The following is a 20,481-nucleotide window of genomic DNA, read 5'->3' as shown; positions in this document are numbered from 1 at the left end:
TGCATTTCCTTGGCAGTACTGAGTTGCTATGATGTTTCCAAAGGAAAAACAACTCTGCTTTCTTCCATGAAGTGGTGGGGAGCAGAAGGTCACACCGAACCCCTGTTTACAGAATGGTTCAAGAGAGAGGAGTGCTTTGGGTTTTTGCAAGTTCTTTAATTGAAAAAGGCTCTCAACAATACCCAACCACTCTTTTAAGCTCTCGTTTCCTTAGGTGGGTGGAATAAATGTTCAGCCCCTTTCCTCCACTTCTGCATGTGACTTTTGTCAGCAAGAAACTTCTGCTGGTCCCTGAGCTTCTGAGTAAAACCGGCTCCTCAGGGAAGAAAAGGGAAACTCCTTGAGAGAGCACTCTCCAGCGTCGAAATGCCCGGTATAAAAGCACGTTTGTACACTTTGTTACACGAAGGAATTCCTGGCTGTACCCAGCCTTAAGTAAATAGCCAGGGAGAGGCAAGTGAAGCATGACGGATGGCTGTGGTTGGCAAGGAGGGACGTGCTGCGTGGAAGTCCACAGTGCAGAGCAAACAATGAAGGGAGCCGTGCTGTGTTTCACAGAAGTGGTGTTGTGTAAAGAAAAAACTGTCTAGTGCCTAAAGCTCTGCCCAAGAACTCTTGCAAAAAGTACAGAAAATGCAGAAAAGTTTGTTGGGTTTTTGTTTTGTCTTTTTGAATCCAGAGGTGAATTTTCCTGTTATGTCGTGCATTTCAAGACACTTGGAAGTTATAAGTCTTCATCAGTGAAAGGAAATAGCCCACTAGGGTGTTTTGCTGATTTGATGTTTAGCTTCGAATTCTGGACAGCAGAACACTTGGAAAGTTTATGATCTTTTGCTTGAGGATGTATTATATAAGGTCCAGGAAAGTCCTACCTGTAGATTGCCAGATGTCCTTACAACTCCCTGAGTAGGGTTTTCCTTGCATGGCTTCAATGGAATTGTCCCTGGTTGAGCATCTGTTTCAGGCATCTCTGGCTGCATCATTCACAGAGGGGATTTAGAAACTCCTCTGACAGCAAAGGTAAATTTTTAAAACCCAGAGAAAATGTACAACTGGAGAGAGGGGAAAGTGTGGCTTGTTGGAAGGTGCTGTGTTGCAGGGAACATGAATGAGTTTCTTCACTTAATTGAATAGAGAAAAACTGAAAGGATTGTGCTTGTTCACAGCTTGTACATGTTCTTACTGTTTTATATTTAACTTATTCTGAAAACTAGACCTTAAATATGAGGAAGGAAATACCTGAAAGGCTAAAATCCAGTCCTTCTATTCATTTTATTTTGGAACGTTTTAAATACAGGAACTTTCTTTTGCAACATTGTAGCTTTGTCATTCATGATCTAATTAAATGCTAAATACACTAACCTCTTCTGTGCTTCAGAAAAATACTTGCTTTTCTATGTGCTAACTTCCCTCTGCTGGATGGCCTTAGTTTTGTCAAGAGTGTGTTGTTGGTAGCTCCAAGGCTTATGCAGGCTGTCTCCCCATCTTGTGTAGCACAGCAGTCTTGGCTTGTGTTGTCCATGGTTGTGCCTCTAGTTTTGTCAACGCTTTTTGGGATTTAGCTCTCCTCTGCGTTATGGATCGTGCGTATATTAGTCTGCTCATGTCATGGAGCAGGACTGTGGCAGAGTGGATTTTCATTTTATTTTTATTTCTTTAGCTAGGCACTGCCAAACGTGTTATTCCTTTTGGCTCAAATTAAACCTTCTTCCCACCTCTCAATGCACTCCCACCCTTGGACTTCCACTACACGAGGCATGAGAGACATGCAGAGAAGACCATAGGTTGGCACAAAGTTTCAATTAACTGTTAAGTGTTTTAGCCAGGGATATGATCTAATTAAGCTTGAAGAGCATGCTTGCCCCAGGTGAATAGAAAGCCTGCCCGAACAAGCATTGTGGCACCGAGCAAGAATTACTCCCTATCAAAGGAAAAACTTAATTTTATCCCTACAAATCTCAATGGGATGTAGCACTTTCAGCAGCCTGTGGATGCAGGTTATTGCCTTGCCAGCTGCTAGCAGGTTGAAGTTAATAAAACCTGCTGTTTGGAAATGGTGTGAGCACCGCTGGGCTCAGCAGAGCCATCCTTGCCCATTTCACAGCAGGGTTTCAGGAAAGCAAGTGAGGAGCCACGTGGAGCTTGCAATGCCACATGCTTGGCAGAGGGTCCCGCGGAAGTCCCAAGCGCTATCCAGGAGTGGGATTTTTGAAATAGTCCCTGTACCATCCTCCATACCAGCAAAAGGTGGTCGTTATAGGCATGCTGGGCATCTGGGGTCCCTGGCACCAGAGCCCAGCCTTCCCCTTGCTACCTTGGTTGGCAGGAGAGTCCACAGTCTGTAAGTGCCATCAAGATTTTTGAAGCTGCTTGACTTCTTTTTTTTTTTTTTCCTGGTGTCATTGGCATGCAAGTACCCATGGATCTCCAAAACTGGATAAGGCAAAAACATGCCAGCCAGGGCTGTGCAAAGCCAAGAAACCATGAGATGTCCCAGAAGAAGAAATGTCCAATACTTTCAGCATCAGCTGGCTTACAACTGTCCTGGACCCCATGTGTTCTGTCACCAGGGCTGCCAAAGCTTGAAAGCCTGCTTTGGACAAGCTACCCATCGTTTTAATTTGTTTTTGTCTTACTTCATGCTATTTTTATGTGCTTTGAAGGCAGGGACTTGAAGAGCCAGTCTGTGACTTGTGAAAGTATCTCTTGGGTATTGGCAGATGACAGATGTATCTCTTGGGGATTGGCTCTCACCTGATGATCTGCCTGAATGGCAGAAGTCAAAGTTTGGTATTTTTGTGGAAGTACTGTCCAGGTTTTTTTGGTAGCTCATTCCTTCATCTTCATCTAGAGCAAAGAAGGGGTGAAGCCAGATTGTCTGGGTGTCATTTCAAGGTTGAAATGACATTTCTGCGTGGCATTTCAGAGTGCAAAGCTTAGGGAACCTTCGTGAGCGCTGTATACAGGTCCACCTCAAATAGTTAATTAGCAAGAGAGCATAAACTTTAACAGTCTTGATAGTAATTTCCTAGAAGCTGGTGCTCAAGGGCTCTGTCTCTGTGTTATTATTATTCCAATTTCTGCTTGTAATTGATGTGAGATGTTTAATTACCAACACTGGTAGTTAACACGAGGAGCTACAAGGTGATGTAGAACATTTGGTCTCATAAAACCCTGGTACATTAGGACACATGAGAGACAAAACCAAAAGATAGCAAAGGTAACAGCTGGTCTGTTGAATGTGCAGCAGTTCATTAAAGGATTTTAATGTAATGTATCACGTGAAAAGGGAATGTGAATTGGCAAAAGGCAGGTACCCACTGTTGACCATACCGTCATAGTCCTACTTGACACAAAACCAGAAGACATGTGGCTTGGTATATTCTGTGTCAAACAAAAAGCAAATGCTTAATATTTGATCCAATATATAGATACTTATATAGTTGTACAAATGCTCCGTGCAGTAAGCATACAAATAGCATCTACATCTTCATTCCAGTTGTGGTAGAGGTCAAATCCAAGTGGAAAGCTGATTGTACTTGTCTTTTTTTAATGTAGATCCCATGATAGTTAGTTAACTATCCCCATGATAGTTAACTAACATCCGCTAACTAACATGGAAACTTAATTATATTTCCTAAACTACGAATGCCCTAGTTCAAAGGGATCGCTTTCAGTGGGCAAAAATAATTCAACTGTAAGTGGCAGTAAAGAGTGAAGTGATGAGGACATATTAGGAGAATAAATACTTAAACCTTTCTTTCGTGTTAAGTTAAACTTATTTTCTGCATTGATGGCTTTTCGTGCCCTGGGAGTTCTGCAGGCAGATGTGAGCGTCATTCTGCTTCTAGGTTGGCGCTCAGCACATGTGCGTAGCATTGGCTGCAGTGGGAATTATCTAAATTTCTACTAGGCTTTTGCAGGGAAAAGGTGGAGAAGTTGCTTCAGAAAGATCCTGGGTGAAGATAAATTGATGTGGTGTCCCTGTCTCCTACACTCTCCACCTCCTTTAACAGCAGAAGACCCCTGGGCAGTGCTGTGCCTCAGACTGACTCACTGGAGATAACTTAGGTATAAGACATGACGCTAGTGGCAAAACCCTTCATTTCCAACAAGTACTACCTTAATGTTATTACGGTAAATATACCAAAATACGTATCTGGAGGGAGCACCCAGTCCTGCGGCTGTGGGGGGAAATGCAACAGCAAAATAACGTGATTTATTGGCGTCACGGACAGAACACTGTCCATGCAACAACTTGTAATGACTTCAGATGAGGTGAAAACTGAATAACAATGTCGATTAAGGAGGCAGCAGATCTGTAATGTGCAGGATGGCCTCCTCATCCAGCAACTCTGGGGACCTGGGTGAGGAAGATCTGTGCAGCTGCTTTAGTATAGAGAATAGTGTGACCTGCAGATGGAGGCTTTTGCTGGTATCTTAAGCTTCAGAAAAACAAATATTCCCTCAAAATAACATAAAAAAATAAACTTCCACTTCTTCCTGTTTTTATAGTTCGTTATTTCCTCAGTGTCATGGTTTTGTCTCCAGTACTGTAGATTGTTAATCTTCAGAGGATCAGGACCTTCATAGAAGTATTTCCTGTACATGTTTATCTGTCTTTTTAACAAATTAGTATCTACTTGTTCTCTTCTGAGTTTTCCTACAAATAATAGGAAACCCTCCCCTCAGTAATAAGGCTTTTTTGCTAGAAAAAATATCTTGATGAATCACTGCCAGGGGTTAAAGTACTTTCTTTATGACTTAGTTGATGGCATCCTTTAGGACATCTGCAAGTAGCACCAAATTCCAGAGGTCATTGTCTCTGTGTTGGTTTTGGCGAAGCATTGTTTCAGCTAGACTTCATTTACTTGGTTGTGAGTGCATCTGGAGGTCTCCTGTCCAAGTGTGAGCTGGACTCCTGGAAGAGGGATGCTACTACATCTGGGCTTTCTCTTGAGACCACAGATTTCCACCTAATTTATTAGCAAGGTTGAGTGTTAGTCAACAGAGAAGTGCCCATTTTCTACATCCAGCTCTTGTGTTGCCTTGTTATAATGGGATGGAGGCAATCTTTTCAGCCACTACACTACTAATTTTTGTTACTGTTAGCTTATCTCAGCACAGTTTTAAAATACATGCATTAAATGTGGGCATGTAAATGTATTCCTCCTAAAACATGCATGCACTTGTGTGTTGGATGAGGACTGAACTCCCAAATCCTCCATTACAGCCCAGGCACATCTGGATGGGGTGAAGATGGGAGAAATGTGATTTCTCCCATCTCAAAATTGACAGTATGCATCATCCATGCATTTCCAAGGGAGAGCACTGGATTTGGATGAGTAACTGACTTTCCCCCTCAGCTTTCTATTTCGAATGGAGCTGTCATCATCCGACTCTGTCACTGAATCCTTTGGAGCTGGGCCTGTAACTCGGTGCTCGTTCTGGCACTGCCTCGGATTTCTGTGGTGGGATGCACTGGATTGCATTGATATCCCAGAGCATCTTCACAGTGTTGGCCTGGTAGCTCCCAGGGCTGTCCCTGCAGTGGAGGAAGCACAGTTTGGGCACCGGCCTCCTCATGGTGCTAACATTAATAAAAAGGCATCCCTGGATGAAGAAGCAGCTTGCTGGTCCTTGCCCCACCTTGCAGATTAATACTGAAAATAGCACTTCATCTGCCTCAGAGAGTCTTGGATGAGGGGGTTTATTTGATGGGGTTTTTTCAGACATCTTGTCAACTTGTGATTTCCCGTCATGGTGAGAACTGTTAGCAAAGCTTGCATTCATCTTGCTTTTGGGCAGTGTGTGCATATGTCTCTCCCTTAGGAGGCCGAAAAGCTGCAAAGCCATTGCTCTTTCCTCTGAACATTAATTTCTAGTGCAAAAGAAGGCCTTGCAGGGCAGTCTTGACATGTCAGTCTTTCACTACTGTCTCGTCTGGGAACCAAAACATCACAGTGGAGTGCTGGGCATGGAGCTGCCCTCCCTTTGCACAAATGCAGCAGAGACCTTTCTAAAGACCAAGGCTCTTCCTTGCTGTAATTTCTCTTTCTGCAAGATATTAGTGGACGTAGTGGCAGAGGCAGGCAAATCCTAAGCAAAGAAGTCAGACTTATAACTGGATCAAACTGCCTTGAGGAAAAAGAAAACCAAGTTTGTAGATGGGGCATCAAAGGATAAGTGTGCATCTCCTGTCGATTTTGTGACCTTGATAAACAGGAATTAAAACCCTAGTTAAATCTGAGTTTAAGGGGAGAAGGAAAAAAAAAAGAAGCCATTTTGGATTGAGATAAACACTTGTGGTTTTATTATCATCTGCTGAACATGCGTAGAGTGGTGGTAACAGAGCTTGAGACAGCAAAAAAACCAATAGGAAGTTAGGGGAAAAAAAATCAGGGTATATCTTTTTCTCTTGTAGATATTACTGTAATAATTTACTGGAATTGGGCAATGCATGGTATAGATGGGGCTTTACACAAAGAGAAAAGGTAAATGCTTTCCTCACAGATCTTCCACAAGAAGATAATGTTGCTTTTCTTCAGTATTCATTTTTTGATGTTTTTGAACAGTGTTGTCGCCCATTAAATGGGACTTGCATAAGCTCTTGCTTAGCGGTTTTTTTGGCCTTATGTGGGGCATTGATGTTATGGTATTCCAGGAGATTTGAGATGGCAGCTCTCAGCTGAATTTGAGTGCACCAAAAACTCTGATGGGTACAGGATGAGAAGCTCCTTCACCATCTTTGGTGCTAAAAGGAAAGACCATGGGAGGCTTCAACCTCCTTCAGGTGCCAGAGGACTCCAGCTGTCACTATACTGAACCTTTTTGGAAGGAATTGGTGTGAGAACGCGAATGTGCAGCATGTTGAATAACTCATCTGATATATAACTTACCTGCCAGAATGAGAATACAGAATGACCCCAGGATGATCCCCTGACTGACTTCTCTGCAAGCAAAATGCCTCTTGCCAGTGATACGTTCAGCAGGCACTTTGCACCACCACGTCTTTTAGCATTTAAAAGGTCTGCCTGTTAAAGCAGATCTCAGGAAATACAAGCTGTTAAATGCATGTGACACTGTTGTGACCGGGCGAAGGACGGTGGTAGGAGGAGAGGCGCAGGCACGCAACTGCCAGCATTTTGAGGAAGTGCTTGTTTGTTTGTCCTTTTTTTCCATAGCCCTCCGGCTTTCCAAGGGAAACGACGGCAGAGATGTAAACAGGAAAGCTGGCTGCCGGGAGAACAAAGTAGAGGTTAGGAGATGAACACAGTTGGCCAGAGGAAACCAAAGGTATTGGTGCTGCCTGCTAGAGGACTTAATAAAATCAGAGAGCTAGGAAATAGAATCGTAGAACCATAGAACGGTTTGGGTTGCAAGGAACCTTGAAGTTTACCCAGTTCCAGAGCCCCTCCCATGGGCAGGGACACCTTCCACTAGACCAGGTTGCTCAAAGTTCCCTCCAACCTGACCTTGGACACTTCCAGGGATGGGGCATGGGGCATCCACATCTTCTCTTGGCAACCTGTGCCAGTGCCTCACCACCCTCTGAGTAAGAATTTATTCCTAATGTCTAATCTAAACCTGCCCTCATTCATCTTTAAAGCCGTTCCCCCCTTGTCTTATCACTGCACACCCTTGTAAAAATAATTAATGCTGGATGTCCTGATCCAGGGCAGGCATGGTGAAGCTTGCAGTGCTCCATACAGGAGGGAAAGCCTGCCCGGTGTTGTCTTCTGTGCTCTGACAAAAGCAGACTGTGAGGATCACTGTCATAAATGAGCAATAATTCCCACACTACTAAAAATGAAAGTAGACTCGTAAGTGTTAACCATCTTCCTTTAAGTCTGTAAAGTAGCAGATTGTTCCCAAGAGCGCTGGAAAGAGCTGGACAAGGTACATTTTAAGGGCAGGATAATGTTTTACTAACACTGACAGGAGAAGCAGAGTGATCCTGGAAATTTAAGCTGGTTAGCTGAAGTCAGGCCCCAGCAAAACAGGGAGCTGGCTGACAGGAGGTGCAGTCAGCATCAGATTGAGAGTATGAACTTGGAACTGGTCAACATGGTTTTATGGGAGTTCTCAGTGATTTTAGAAATGTAGGTGGATAAAGGTTATCGTATCGTGGTACTTGCTTCTTCGTCTGCTTTTGCAGGTGCTTCTGGCATGGAGTGTGGAGTCCTGGCATGAGGGCTTTGCAAAAGAAATAACCAGCCCTCAAAGAGCAGTAAAGATGATTGGAAATCTAGAAGGAAGAAACTGGAGAAGACAAGAAACTGGATATATGTTGTCTAGGGTGTGCATAATTAGTCTGAGAACACTTGTATGGGAAAAAAAGAGAAAGCAAAGATGCAGTGGTTAAAAGATTCTCACGTGAAGTACTTCGACTTTGAGCAAAGTATTAAAGTGCAAAAAAGGGGAGGAGGAAGGCCTTGCTTTTTCAGTTTGTTGGGTTTTTATTTTAATCAGTTTTCTGTCAGGGAAATGAAAGTTTGCAGTGTGCCCTGTGATGATCGAGTCCATGTCACACAAGTAAAGCAAAGTACAGGGTTAGATTTCCTGGAGTATATTACAGCTGTTTGTCCAGGTATCAATTAGGAGCCATGGAGGAAGGGTTTAATTAGAAGAAAAGCACATGAGGCTTTTCCGGCACAGAGGAGCTCGATGCATGTCATTTGTGTAACCTCTTTTCTGGTCATGGATGTTTATTTGGAGTCAAGTAAGACGCTCTGAGCGCTCTCCTTTGATCTCTGTGCAGGAAAATTAAATCCATATGGCCTCCACCCAGAGCCTTTCTGCGTCCTGGCTGGAAATACCATCTATGCTGGGGTCATTTTTTTGTTGTCATCCATATGTACAAAGGTCCATTCATCCCTGAGAATGACGTGGAAAATAAGGAAAACATGGATAATGATATGTAGGGAGGAGCATTTCAGTGCTCCCAGAATGTTCAGAAGCCCCAAGCACATCATAAAATGTTTGAGTCCTTCCTAAGGATCTACTTTTGTGCCCTTTTTCCTATTTTCGCCATACTTCCTGCTCTTCCCTACAACACAATTCTTAATGAACGCTGTATTCAAAACAGCTTTGTGGGCAACAAGGACAACATGAGTGCAATGGGTGTCTCTGAAGTGCTAGGCATAAAGCTACACTGACCATGTCTATAAAATCTTTTGTTTGGGTTTGTTGTTTGTTTGGGGGGAGGGGGGTTTGGTTGTTGTTTTCTTTTGTTGGTTTTTTTTTTTTTAGTTAAAACAAAAATGGAGAAAAGCAACCTTCTTTACCTCTCACAAGGTACGGTAAGCAATGTTTAGGCAGTATTCTGTAGATAATCTTGAATGCTACACCCAAGATAGGTTGCCTGGTGTTCCCAGATGATGAATCATGACAAGTTTATGTCCCCCATATGGACCTGGGACTGCAGATACTCAGAAACCCTACACTGCACTGAAATTATGTGCTGAAACATCTTTTTTCCTGGTTCACAAGCTGTCAGGCTTGGTCCCATGCACCATGTTAATGTTGTGCTGCAGAAGTTCAGCCCATTAATATGACTGGTATTAGCAAGGTGACTGGATTTCTTTCTCCTCACCACAAGTAATCCAGCAGCCTCAGTGAAAACGGGCTCCTCTCGCTCCGACCAGTCTCAGCTCTTTGAACCATGCTTGCAGTTGGCAAGGTGGGCAGCAAAAGGCAGATCCACCACCTTGTTGGCTCTCCAGTTGCAATGTTTGCTTTGGATTTGTAACAGCAAAACCCCGTAGCAGTGTGCACCTCTCTGGGAAATGGGGGAAGTGTTTGTGTGTTGGCGCAGCCACTCACCAGTCCAAGGTAGGAATCGCAGGAAAGCTTTAGAGGATATTTCACTGTGGCACTGAGCTAGTAGGGATGGATGTGCAATCTGCTGGACGGGGTAGTATTTGAAGGGAAAAATAATATTTACTGTTATAATAATAATTAAAGAAAAAAGTGCAGCAGCATTGCCAACACTGGAGCTGAGGTTTGCTAGCTTAGACTTAAGGTTAAAGAACACGTGCAAAGGTGAGAACCCAACCAGTGATTCAGCTGATGCTGATCCGGTGACTTGATACTTGCTTCCCTTCAGAGAAAACCCTTGGGAGCAGGGCTTGAAGCCACCTGAATGAAGTGGTGGTTCTTCTTCTTCTTGGCTGATGCAACAGCTTCTCAGTGTAGACAGGAGACATCACTATGGATTGAGCACACTGTAACATTTGTAACAGAGAGCTTTTCTCTGTCTTGCATTTTCGCATGCAGAGTGTTTCTCCCTACCTGCTCCTGACCCTGGGCAGACCAGCAAACAGGCAGCTTTGCAGAGAATACCCAGGTCATGGATGAACCCAGCCCTGTGAGCTGAGAGCTGCCCCGCAGCAGCTGTGAGACCGTGTTCCCTGTACAGTGTGATGGCTTTTCCATGTAATGTGGTAATGCTGGAATAGTGTCTGTTACACCGCTTCTCCATAAAAACCTTCTCATAGTCCCGAGTCTCTCCGTGTGCTGAGCCTTGAGTTTCTAGGAGGACCAGTGGCAGGATGGTCTGCAGAGCAGTAGAAAGGGGAGAAAACAGGGAAGCTTTGGGGAGATGTAACCACTCAACATTATTGTTTCAAAAACATGATTACAACACAGCTTATTCAAAGATAGTTTTGTCTTAACACAGGGAGGTTAATTTCATCTTCTGTCCCTTGGGAGAAAAGCTTTAGAAACTGGACTTGAAGCAAAAAGTGCCAGGCAGCTTTTTTTAATTTTTTTTTTTGGCAGATGTTGCCTTGGACTTTTGTTCTGAGTTCTTGCTGGAGACAGCTGAGAACAGAGCTGATGGCTGCTGCTTTAAGCATTTGATGGTAGGAAGCAGGGCTGCTGCAGAGCTTGAAGAAGAAAGTGAGGCAGCAAATTTTAGTAGAACTGAATAGGATGAGAAGTGGACTGGGGATGTGCAATTAAAACTTAAAAAAAAAAAAACCAAACACATATTTTTTTAATTGCTTGCATACCGTGGCACTCTGACTAAAGAGGTACCCATGAGCTGAAAATGCACCACTACCAACACAGTAGTCTTTGCCCATTAAATTAAAGACCCTTTTATGTTCTATATTGAAATACAGTACACGCAGCTGTCACCTGATACCACTATAACAAACTTAACATGCTGCCTGTTGCCTTCAGCATGGCTTTGGAGCGTAGCTTGATTCCACTGTCATGACACAATCCAGCCAAGCTGCAAATAGGTGCCTGTAGCTACACCTGCACAAGTGCTTGCTGGGTGCTGGAGAGGAGCAGTGAATAAATGCTGGTGACTCTGAATGTCATAGAATCATAAAATAGTTTGGAATGGAAGGGACCTTTAAAGGCCATCTAGTCCAGCCCCCTCAGATGTCCTCAATGTCCTCTGTGCAGCCCGGTGTCTGTGCACTGAAGCTGGGTTCAAGCCTTCTTGATCTCAGGCTCAGCATTGCTGTGGTCCAAGCTTGAAGTTTTCTAGAGCGTATGTGGTTTTAGGTTACTATGTCTCCAAGGTGGGGATGCACCTTTCCTAAAGGATGTTTTCAGGCGTTCACCATTCTCCATCTTGGAGAAAAAAGTAATTTTTGCTCCAAATCAGAGTTAAAACAGATTGGATTTAAGGAAGGCAGAAGCAACTGAGCCTGGAAACACTTCAGTTAGCTTTCTTCTCCCCTCCTGCCTAATCATCAGCATAGATTAGTTCAGAAACTGGACAAGTATTTTTAGAAGCTGCTTTTCAGAGCCCCAGTGTCACAATTTTTATTCTTGTCATTGGTGCCGAAGCAGCTCTTGAGCAACATTTCTGCTTTAATGAGAGGGTGTTTAGGGATGATCGTATAACTTGGGGGGACATACACAACAAACTGGCTGAGCTCTGAGGAGATCCAGTGGCTGGGAAAATTTCTGAGCTGCAGTGGAGCACTTTGAGACCAGCTGTCCAAAATTAAGCTCCTGTGTAGGGATGTCGCTGTGTTGGCGCTTCAGTAGCCTGAGCTGCCTGCAAAGGTATGGTACACAAGGATCTGTAGCTGATACTTAGAAATACCAACCTGCTGCAAGCTGGAAATATTTAAAATCCCATTAAAACTTGCGATGGAGACAGACACCTTGGGAGGCTGAGTGCTTCCTCTGGGCCTGTTGAGTTCTTTGGACCCTTGGTCCCAGCGCTGTGTTAGCAGCTTTGGGGGAATTAAAGTGCTGACGGGTTTACCAGAGGATGTGACACCTGCGTTCAACTTTGGACCTGTTTGTAGTCCTGGGTGAGCGAGTGCCGCGCCTGCCGGGCTGGCGCAACCTCCGGGCAGCACGTTCGCCCCGTCAGCTGCTGCTGAACACCCCCCTTATGGATTTATGGGGGTTGTATCATAATCATTTTATTTTTTTTCCAGCCTATAACCGGGGTGGGGAAGCGAGGATCTTTGGTCGATGCGTGCGCTTGTGCTCTTCGAGCCGGGAGGATATTGCGAATGAGTAATGGTCCGGCTGGGGCTGTAATGTGCAGAATACCTCTGGGATGACTCACCCGGTACAATGCAGCACATCCCTCAAGGAGACTGAATCACGCATGGGGGGAAGCCGCTTCCTCGCCCAGCAGCAGCCAGCTGGGACACTGGGACGTGGGGTAGCCAGTGCCACGGGAGGTTGGCGGTGGCAATGATGGTAAAACGGAGCAAAGAGGGTGTAAAATGTAGAGGAAATGGCATCCCCCAGCAGGTAAGTGTGTGTTCTGCCTGGATATAGTTTCATATTTTTTTTCTCTTGGGTTGGTGGTTGTTTTTTTTTCTCCGCCTTCCCCCATCTGCCCCCACAGCCCTTCTGAATGTTGTCTAAATCAGCATATGATTTATCAGTGAATATGTAAGACTACTTCTGTGAAACACTGCCTTTCATTTCTGGTTTCATATCTTTTTCTTTCTTTTTTTTTTTTTTCAGAAGTAATGGTTTAGCATGCACCCTCTCTTAAATACAGAGAGGAAAATAGATGCTCCCTGGGAAGCTGCTTCCCTTGATGTCCCTCTCCATGGAGACTTGATGAAGTAGGAGATTTAAAGAGAGGTGGAAGGCAAAATCAATGTGCATGCTGGTTTTGATGTAGCTAAGAATGTATTTTTTTTTTAAAGTTCATTTATCTGGCAAAAGATAAAAACCCCTTAGCTTTAAACCAGAGTTATCCTGCTTACTCCCTCACCCCTCCTCTGATACAGATTCAGCTGGAATTGAGTCACAGAATTTATTTTTTTTTATATTTGCAAAATATTGCCTACCCTTTGTAGTTGTAACATACATGTCATGGAGGATGTTTACAGAGGGATAAATAAAGTAGTCTCCACTGATGAAAATGGAGGATAGTGGGGGGAAATTCAATTGCTTTGGGTGAGCAATTTCTGGATTTTTTTCTTTCCTTTGTAAACTTTGAGTTTTCAGAAAGACTGTGTCTATGTTGGCGTGGATAGATAATTATTTTTATGGAATACAGTTGCTGTGCTTGTTAGGTAGCATAGGATAGCACTAACAGTGTTTAAGGTCAGTGTATGTTAGAAAAAAATTAGGGTAGAACTTGGTTGTGGCACTTTTTTTGAGATGAGGGGGAATCAATTCAGGATGCAGTTCTTATGGATCTACCTGTTTGCCTGGCTAAACTTTTATGTGATTTTTGCTTATCTTACATGTGATATAAAACAAATACCATCTGTCATGCAACAACAACTTCCGTTCTCATTACAGTAAATGATAGTACTAATTAGTTTCCCTGTAATCTGTTAATATTTCATACTCTTGCACAAAAATAGGAGGACTTGAGTGTGCAACTCTTGCCAGTACTGCACAAGCTGCAGACCAAATTATTCAAATGTATTGTGTTATTTAACTGATTTTTTTGTTTGTTTTTTGCTGTCCTTTATAATTTTTCAAGACATGCCACCATATGCAGCTATAGCCATTTATTGCAAAATTGACCCATTCAACAAATTCAAAGAAAACTTTTTTTTTACAGATTTCATTAAATGATTCTGTTTTCATTAAAATTTCGTTAACATTTTCATTAAAATAAATGAAATAAGATTTCATTAAAAGTTCTGTTGTGAGTGTGTGTATGCCACTGATGACACATCTGTCTTATAGGAAAAAAACCCAACTTTTTGGGTCTTTTTATGGCAAGATTTGCTGTGGATTTTGATAGCTCTAACACAATTTCAACATGTTACATAGATGCTTCTATACAGACACAACTCATAAATTAACCTGCCCTGATGCTGTTAGACTTTCTTTTTAATTCAAAATTGTTTGCATAATAAGCTGATTTCTGGGAGACCGCTTAAATTCCATGCACTTGAGCTGCATCAATGGATCTTTGCTTGCCCATCAGCATTCTTGCAAGCCAACTTTTTTCCCTAAAAACTGCTTACCAGTTTGTTCGAGGTTTTGCCCATGTGTACAGTACTTTGTGGGGATCATCAGGCAAGTCTGGCACAGGAGAGGCTGAAAGATGGATGTAGTCCATGCAGGACTACATTGTATGTATTTATATGTATATATATGTATGTATTTTAAAAATGAGTTTTCATGCACTTCCTGGAAGCATCTGAAATAATTATGGCATTATGAAATCCCATTTGAGCTGGTTAGAATAGAGCTGCTTCTCGTAAACTCAATAAAATCAGCCTTAAATGTTGAACACACGTTTTGGTGAAAGGATTCCTTTGTTCCTCTCTGCCTCGGTATTTAAGGGAGATGTGGAGGCGGGTGGCTGGGTTGTTGCAGGTGTCTTGGTTTTTTGAGAAGTCCTTTTTCTTCGTGAAAAAAACCCCAAACAAAACTGCTATTAATTTTTCTTATGAAGGATTTTTGGATGCACTGAAGTGCTTGAAGCAAACCCAGGCTTGCTGAGCACTGGCTGTGGAGGACCTGACCCCTCTTTGGGGCTGCTCTTGACCAGCATCTCTGGAGCAAGGAATGTGGAGGCTGACCTGTCTTGTATTTACTTAGACTGTGTGGAAATTAAAATTTCTCAGATGCCTTTTTATTCTGGTGGTATTAGATTTGAAAGACAGAAAAATACAGATTGAAAATTTGTGATACTGAAGTTGGGTTACAGATGGAGTGGTTCTGTGTTCCTGGTATGGTGCAGAAGTGAGGGCAAGGAAAACTTTTGGGAGGTTTTCCATGGTTTTCTTCAGGCTGCATTCTAACATTTGATCTGACCAGAGAGGCACAGGTGGCTTTTTTTTCAAGGTGAAACTTACTGAAAGATTTTCAAACCTGCTGAAAATTCAACTGGTATGGAAATATCAACTTTATTTTGCTGTAGCTGCATGCACTCAGAAGTTTGCTTTCCAACAAATGGGTAAATTAGGTTTTGAAGGAGAAAATGCTGGTTGTAATCTTCAGATATTTCACCCTTGCTGGAAGGTTCACAAACCAAACATCAAATCAAGAACGTGTGACTCCAAAAATAGCAGTTTTTCGCGTCTTCCACCAAAATGTCACTGCTTTCTGGCTGTGGGATGAACTGCAAAGAGGAATGCTCACAATATAATTTGCAGCAATCACCTGGGCGGAATGGGATGGCTTTAACTCCAGCTGCCAGAGCTGCTGGGGCAGGGAAAATACCTGGCACTGCGAAATACATCCAGCTCAGCCAAGAACAGGTTATGCCCCAGTGATCGTAAAGTTATGTTTGCATGGATCCAAATAGTTTGAATTGTGTTTATGTGTCCAGTTCAGCTGAACAGCTTGACCTCTGCTGCTGTTGAATTAGCAGCCTCCTGCTGTCCTTTTGGCTCTTCCCTGAAACCTGGGATCTGGGAATGTCAATGCATTTGTTAAAAGACAGCAGACCATAATTTTGAAACGCATTGAATGCAATTACCTTTCTGTTTGAGACCTGAATCTCTCCTGATCTTGTAGGCTGCAAAGTTGGGAAGGGAGGAAAATACTAAAGTGCCTTATGGCTACATTATCAAGGAAGTTTATAAGCTTATATTTTGGTCAAGTAGCTTGGCTGGAGGAAAAAACATTATTGCATTATGGAATGTGTCTGGGAAGTGTTTTAGATGCTAAGTGTGACTCAACAAAGAATAGTAAATGTGGTGGGTTGGTCTACTTTTTTTTTCCCTTGGGATTTTTTAGACATCTCACATGGTATTTGCAGTTGCTGCGTTGGAAGCAAAGTAGAGAAGAAGAGCAGCAGGTGGAAGGGAGCTGTCTACTTTGACCTTCCTTTTACAAAGGCACTGGTGAGATTAAAGCCTTAACTAGCAAGTGAATTATTTGGTGTTTAGTCCTGGATGCAGGATAGCAGTCATAAACCCACACTGAGCATACAAGGCAGCTCAGGGCTTTGTCCCCCATTGGTGTTGCTGGAAGTGATGTGGCTCATGTTGGAAAGCGCCGGATGGTGTCAACCACGTTTGTACATGCTGGGGGAAAGCACTTCTATCAGCCTTAAATGTCACCACTTAGACACACAAATGCTTTGTAAGTTGGGCTGTAGGTAAAACTGGCATTCGGTGATGGCAAAGGTAATCCTTCAGTTATTTCTTGTTTAGGAAAATGCTCAGTGTCCTCTAGAATAGCAATTATACACACAGACACACACACACACAGTTTTTTAAATACTTTTATATATATACCCACACCCACAAGCTATAATTTTTAAAGGGTTTTCTTTTCCTTCCAATAAAAACAGAACGTGCTTTTCAGCACTACCTTTACTCCCCAAGTTCATTCTGGTTTGTTGTTTTTTTTGTTGGTTTTTTTTTTTTTTTTTTACTCAGGATGGGACGGGCAGACAACCTGGAGCAGCCCTGGAACATGCTGGCCGGCTGCCATGCAGCTGGGTAATCCCTTCAGATACTTTCTTCCCAAGCTTTTAAGGCTGTTGAAGACAAATCTGTAGGGTTAAGATAGCAAAGTATTCCATTTAAGAGCATAATTAAGAATAGTTTGCATGAAATGCATAACACGTAGGCCATAAACCCGACAGTTAGAGTAGTCTTAAAAGTTTTAAGAAGCCAATAAAACAAGGGGAACTAAGGCTACTGTGGGGTTTTTCTTTAACTGTTTCATTTTTAGCTGTTGGTATCTCATTAATTGTAACAGACCAAATATATTCACGTACCTCATTAACCGTTTTTCCTGAAAGAGTCAAATTGCAGGTGCCATGATAAAAATGCAGGTGTTTCACTGCCTCGGTGCATCATGGTTTCAGCAGTGACATGCACTTGGGATTTGCAGATTGCTCCTTTGCTCCTCAGGATTTTGAATGCCTGGAACCAGCGAGAGCCTTGTTGCAGTCGCGTAAAATTAAATAGCAAAGAAAATAAACAGCTTTTACACTAAGGAAGCGAGGTCCTTATATGGACCTGAAATATTTGAGTACCTCCCAAGTATTTATCAACACTGGCATGAGGGAAAGAAGCATTGCCTATTCTAGGCTTGTGGATGGAAGCAGCGGGCAGGATTTAGACAGAAGACTGAAGGAAGCTGTGCATAGCCTTGAAACTTCAACGTGCAGCTTCTGAGTCCTAATCCAGTGATTAAATCAAGATGTCAAGCCCTAAGAACCCTTAACCACCTCCTTTCCTTCAGTCTTTTCTTCCTTTTTCCCCGAGTGCCTGGGCACAGATTGCACTCTGGGAAGCATGTGCCTGTGGCTGGAGCGCAGTGGGAGTGGGGACGGGGCTCTGCAGGGAGCCCAGCGTCACTGATGACTTTTGATCCTGCAGGAAAGCGTGCCAAGGGATTACGTTAACAGAGCCAGAGCTCTGCTTGCCCTGCCAAAGGTGAACCCTTCTGCTGAACAAGGCTCTAACAGGGGAACAGAGGGCATCTTGCCATGGTAAGGGGATGGAAACTAGGTTTTCTGGCTTGATATATTTAAGGAGTTAGCTCTCCAGGATGGGAAGAATGCAGTTTATATGGTATTCTCTTGGCATGTGGTGGCAGAGTTTGTAAGAGCTACAGGTCACAGGATCAGTGTGGATATGAAGATGAAAACCATATGGCTTTGTGCTTCACCAGGTCATCATTATAATGGGCAGGGATAGTAGTCAGGGCACCTAAATTTAATGTGTAGGCATCCACTAGTATTCAAACATAACTACAAACTTAGAGAATTTACTGAGAGCTGATGGAAACACAGGTAATTGGCAGGAATCACAAAGTACTGAGTAGCTGCTACTTGGCTAATTTTCCTTTAAGTGGACTGTTTTTGCAGCAGAGTAACTGAAGGCAGACATTACTTTTGGGACAGCCCAAGGCTCCAACTGCTGCCATAAAAGTGAATGGTAAATCCTGCAGGAAGCTATAATGCCAGTGGCAATTTTCAAGTGTGGAAGTAGAAGCAGCAGTTTGTGTGTGGATGACTTTTGCGGGAGGATGGGAGAGAAGGTCGTATTGAGCGGCTCCGACTTCAGAAGAGAGCTAAAAATAAGTCTAGAAAGGATCCTTGGGGAACTGTAGAACGATATAGAAATGTATAGTTGGCTTGCTTTTTTTCTTCATCTGCTAATTGCTAATCCTTGTAGACCATATGGGAAAGGTACAGAGAAGAAAACAAAAACTGTCTTGCATGGAAGCAGCTCAGTTTTTGCACAGTAGGAAATGAGCTGAGGTATTTTGCTTAATTCTGAGTATCAGGAAGTCAAAGAGTAAAGTTGCTATTGTAAAATCTAGAAATGGGTTTTCATTAAAAAATAAAAAGGTAACTGGATCTCTTTATAGACACACTTGCCTTGTTTTCTGTACCAGGATGCTGCTTTAAGGACTCGAGCAAAAATATTCTTAAGAACAAAGTTTCTCTGAATGCCTTGTGTGTGTCAGCCGTGGTACCCCATGGGCCACGTATCTGAGTGTGCTGAAAAGCTTTTTATCAGCCAGTGCAAAGTCCTCCGAGCAACAGGGGATGAACTTCAAGCATCTGTGCACTGCCCTCATTGTGTAGGTGCAGTGAGAAAGTTGGCGTATCCATAAAATAAAGGCGGTGAAGGGAAAATTGCAGCGTGTGCTTGGCGAGATCTCTCTGGCTGCAGAAGGGATGAGCTGGTCCCAAAAGATGCTCACTGCTTCCCTTGGTTTGTCCTCAAAACTGCCTTCAGGTAGGCTCCATGAGGCTGCTTGCTTAGATGTTAGGTCTGGTCATGTTAGAGAAAGGGAAGCTCAGACTTTAAGTATTAGCACCTGAATTACAAAAGTGTTGCAGAAATTATGTTGGAAAACAAGAGGCGGTTCTACCTGGTGCAGGATGAAGAAAGCTACTGCTGCTTGTAATGTTGTACAGGACACTGGTTATGTTGTCATGTTGTACAGGATGCTGGGAAAATGTCCGGATACAGAGCTTCCCTCAGGGAGAAATTTCTTTTCCTAAAGGATAGTGCCTGTCATTTTGAAGGGCTGCCTCTTGGAGCCCTCTTGGAGCAAGTTGATCTTCCTCCTCCTGGTGAGCTCACCTGGTGGCCTGGAGATGGACAATCCTTGGGGCAGTTTTCTTTGTGCATCCTTTTTTTTTTGATGTTCTCAGGTTTGAGTGCCCTGCAGCACTTCTGTGGGCACCAGTGGGTGCCTCGGCAGCTCTGCAGCCAGCAGTGCCTTGGTTGTGCCTGGTTGACATCCAGCCACACTGTGCTGACCTCCCTGCGAGGGCATCACAGCTGCCAGTGCTGTCCTGAGCATCGCTGTGTTAATCCATGTCCAACATGTGGTGGGCTGCACTGATTCAGTGGAAGCATCAAGGACCAAAAATCTGATTTGGGTATTGCCCAGCAGTTCTGTGCTGGGGACAACCCGTTTTAGCTCGAGGTCTGTTGCGTATTCTGTGCAAGGTGCTTTCTTTTTCTTTTGCTTGCGTTCTGTGGTGGCCTTTCTGCTTCTGAGTGACCCTGGTCATGTCCCCAGCAGATGATAGAGTGACTGCTCTGTGGAAAGGGTGGAGCAGAGGAGGCCTGGGGGAGCAGAGCCACCCGCTGTGGGGGCTCTTTTGAGCTCTTGCGGTGGGCATCTGGATTATCCCCAAATCTTAGGTGCTTCCAGAATAGTTTCTTGTGAGGTTGTGACACTCTGCCTTTCAAAGCTCCTTGAAATGCTGGTGAAACTATTTTAGGGACATGGTTAGTCCTGATGACCTGAGCTGAGATGATTCCCAAGGCTGTCCCAGATGTGAAGGAATTTGAGTGTCATCTTCCAAAACCCGCTTCAAGAATTTGATCACAAAAAACTTGAAACACTTTGTGCATGGGTTATTTGAGCTCCACGTGTCCTTCCAGCACTTTGGAGACCTGATGCCCCAATGCATACCCTGTAGAAGGTGGCCTTGGGGTGCTACCTTGTTCACCCCACTCTCTTGGTCCCTGTCCCCAGCTGCATGAGGGAAAGAGTGTCAGGAACCACGGGTTGTTCGATCTGTATGTTAATATCTGGAAGCCCAAATGGGTTCTTCCCTTGCTGTTTGATGGGTCTCTT

At 43.5% G+C, this 20,481-nt stretch overlaps 1 protein-coding gene across 2 annotated transcripts in view; it reads left to right on the top strand.

Annotated features, from left to right (window-relative positions):
• The window catches only part of SPRED2 (sprouty related EVH1 domain containing 2), a 60,261-nt gene that overhangs the window by 12,684 nt on the left and 27,096 nt on the right, over positions 1-20,481 (top strand). Inside the window, exons 1-2 of one of the 2 annotated variants that reach the window (XM_017818846.1) lie at positions 11,867-12,030; positions 12,414-12,738. The exons of the other annotated variant lie outside the window; for it this stretch is intronic. Coding sequence (XP_017674335.1) covers positions 12,722-12,738 — 17 coding nt within the window. The 5' untranslated portion in view covers positions 11,867-12,030; positions 12,414-12,721. Of the gene's footprint in view, positions 1-11,866; positions 12,031-12,413; positions 12,739-20,481 lie in introns of those variants that run through there. 2 annotated transcript variants of the gene reach the window in all.

This window comes from Lepidothrix coronata, unplaced genomic scaffold (genome assembly GCF_001604755.1).
Source record: "Lepidothrix coronata isolate B3197 unplaced genomic scaffold, Lepidothrix_coronata-1.0 Scaffold71, whole genome shotgun sequence".
Taxonomy (NCBI): Eukaryota; Metazoa; Chordata; class Aves; order Passeriformes; family Pipridae; genus Lepidothrix; species Lepidothrix coronata.
The sequence above is the reverse complement of the archived record's forward strand: the minus strand, read 5'-3'. Positions and strand labels throughout refer to the sequence as shown.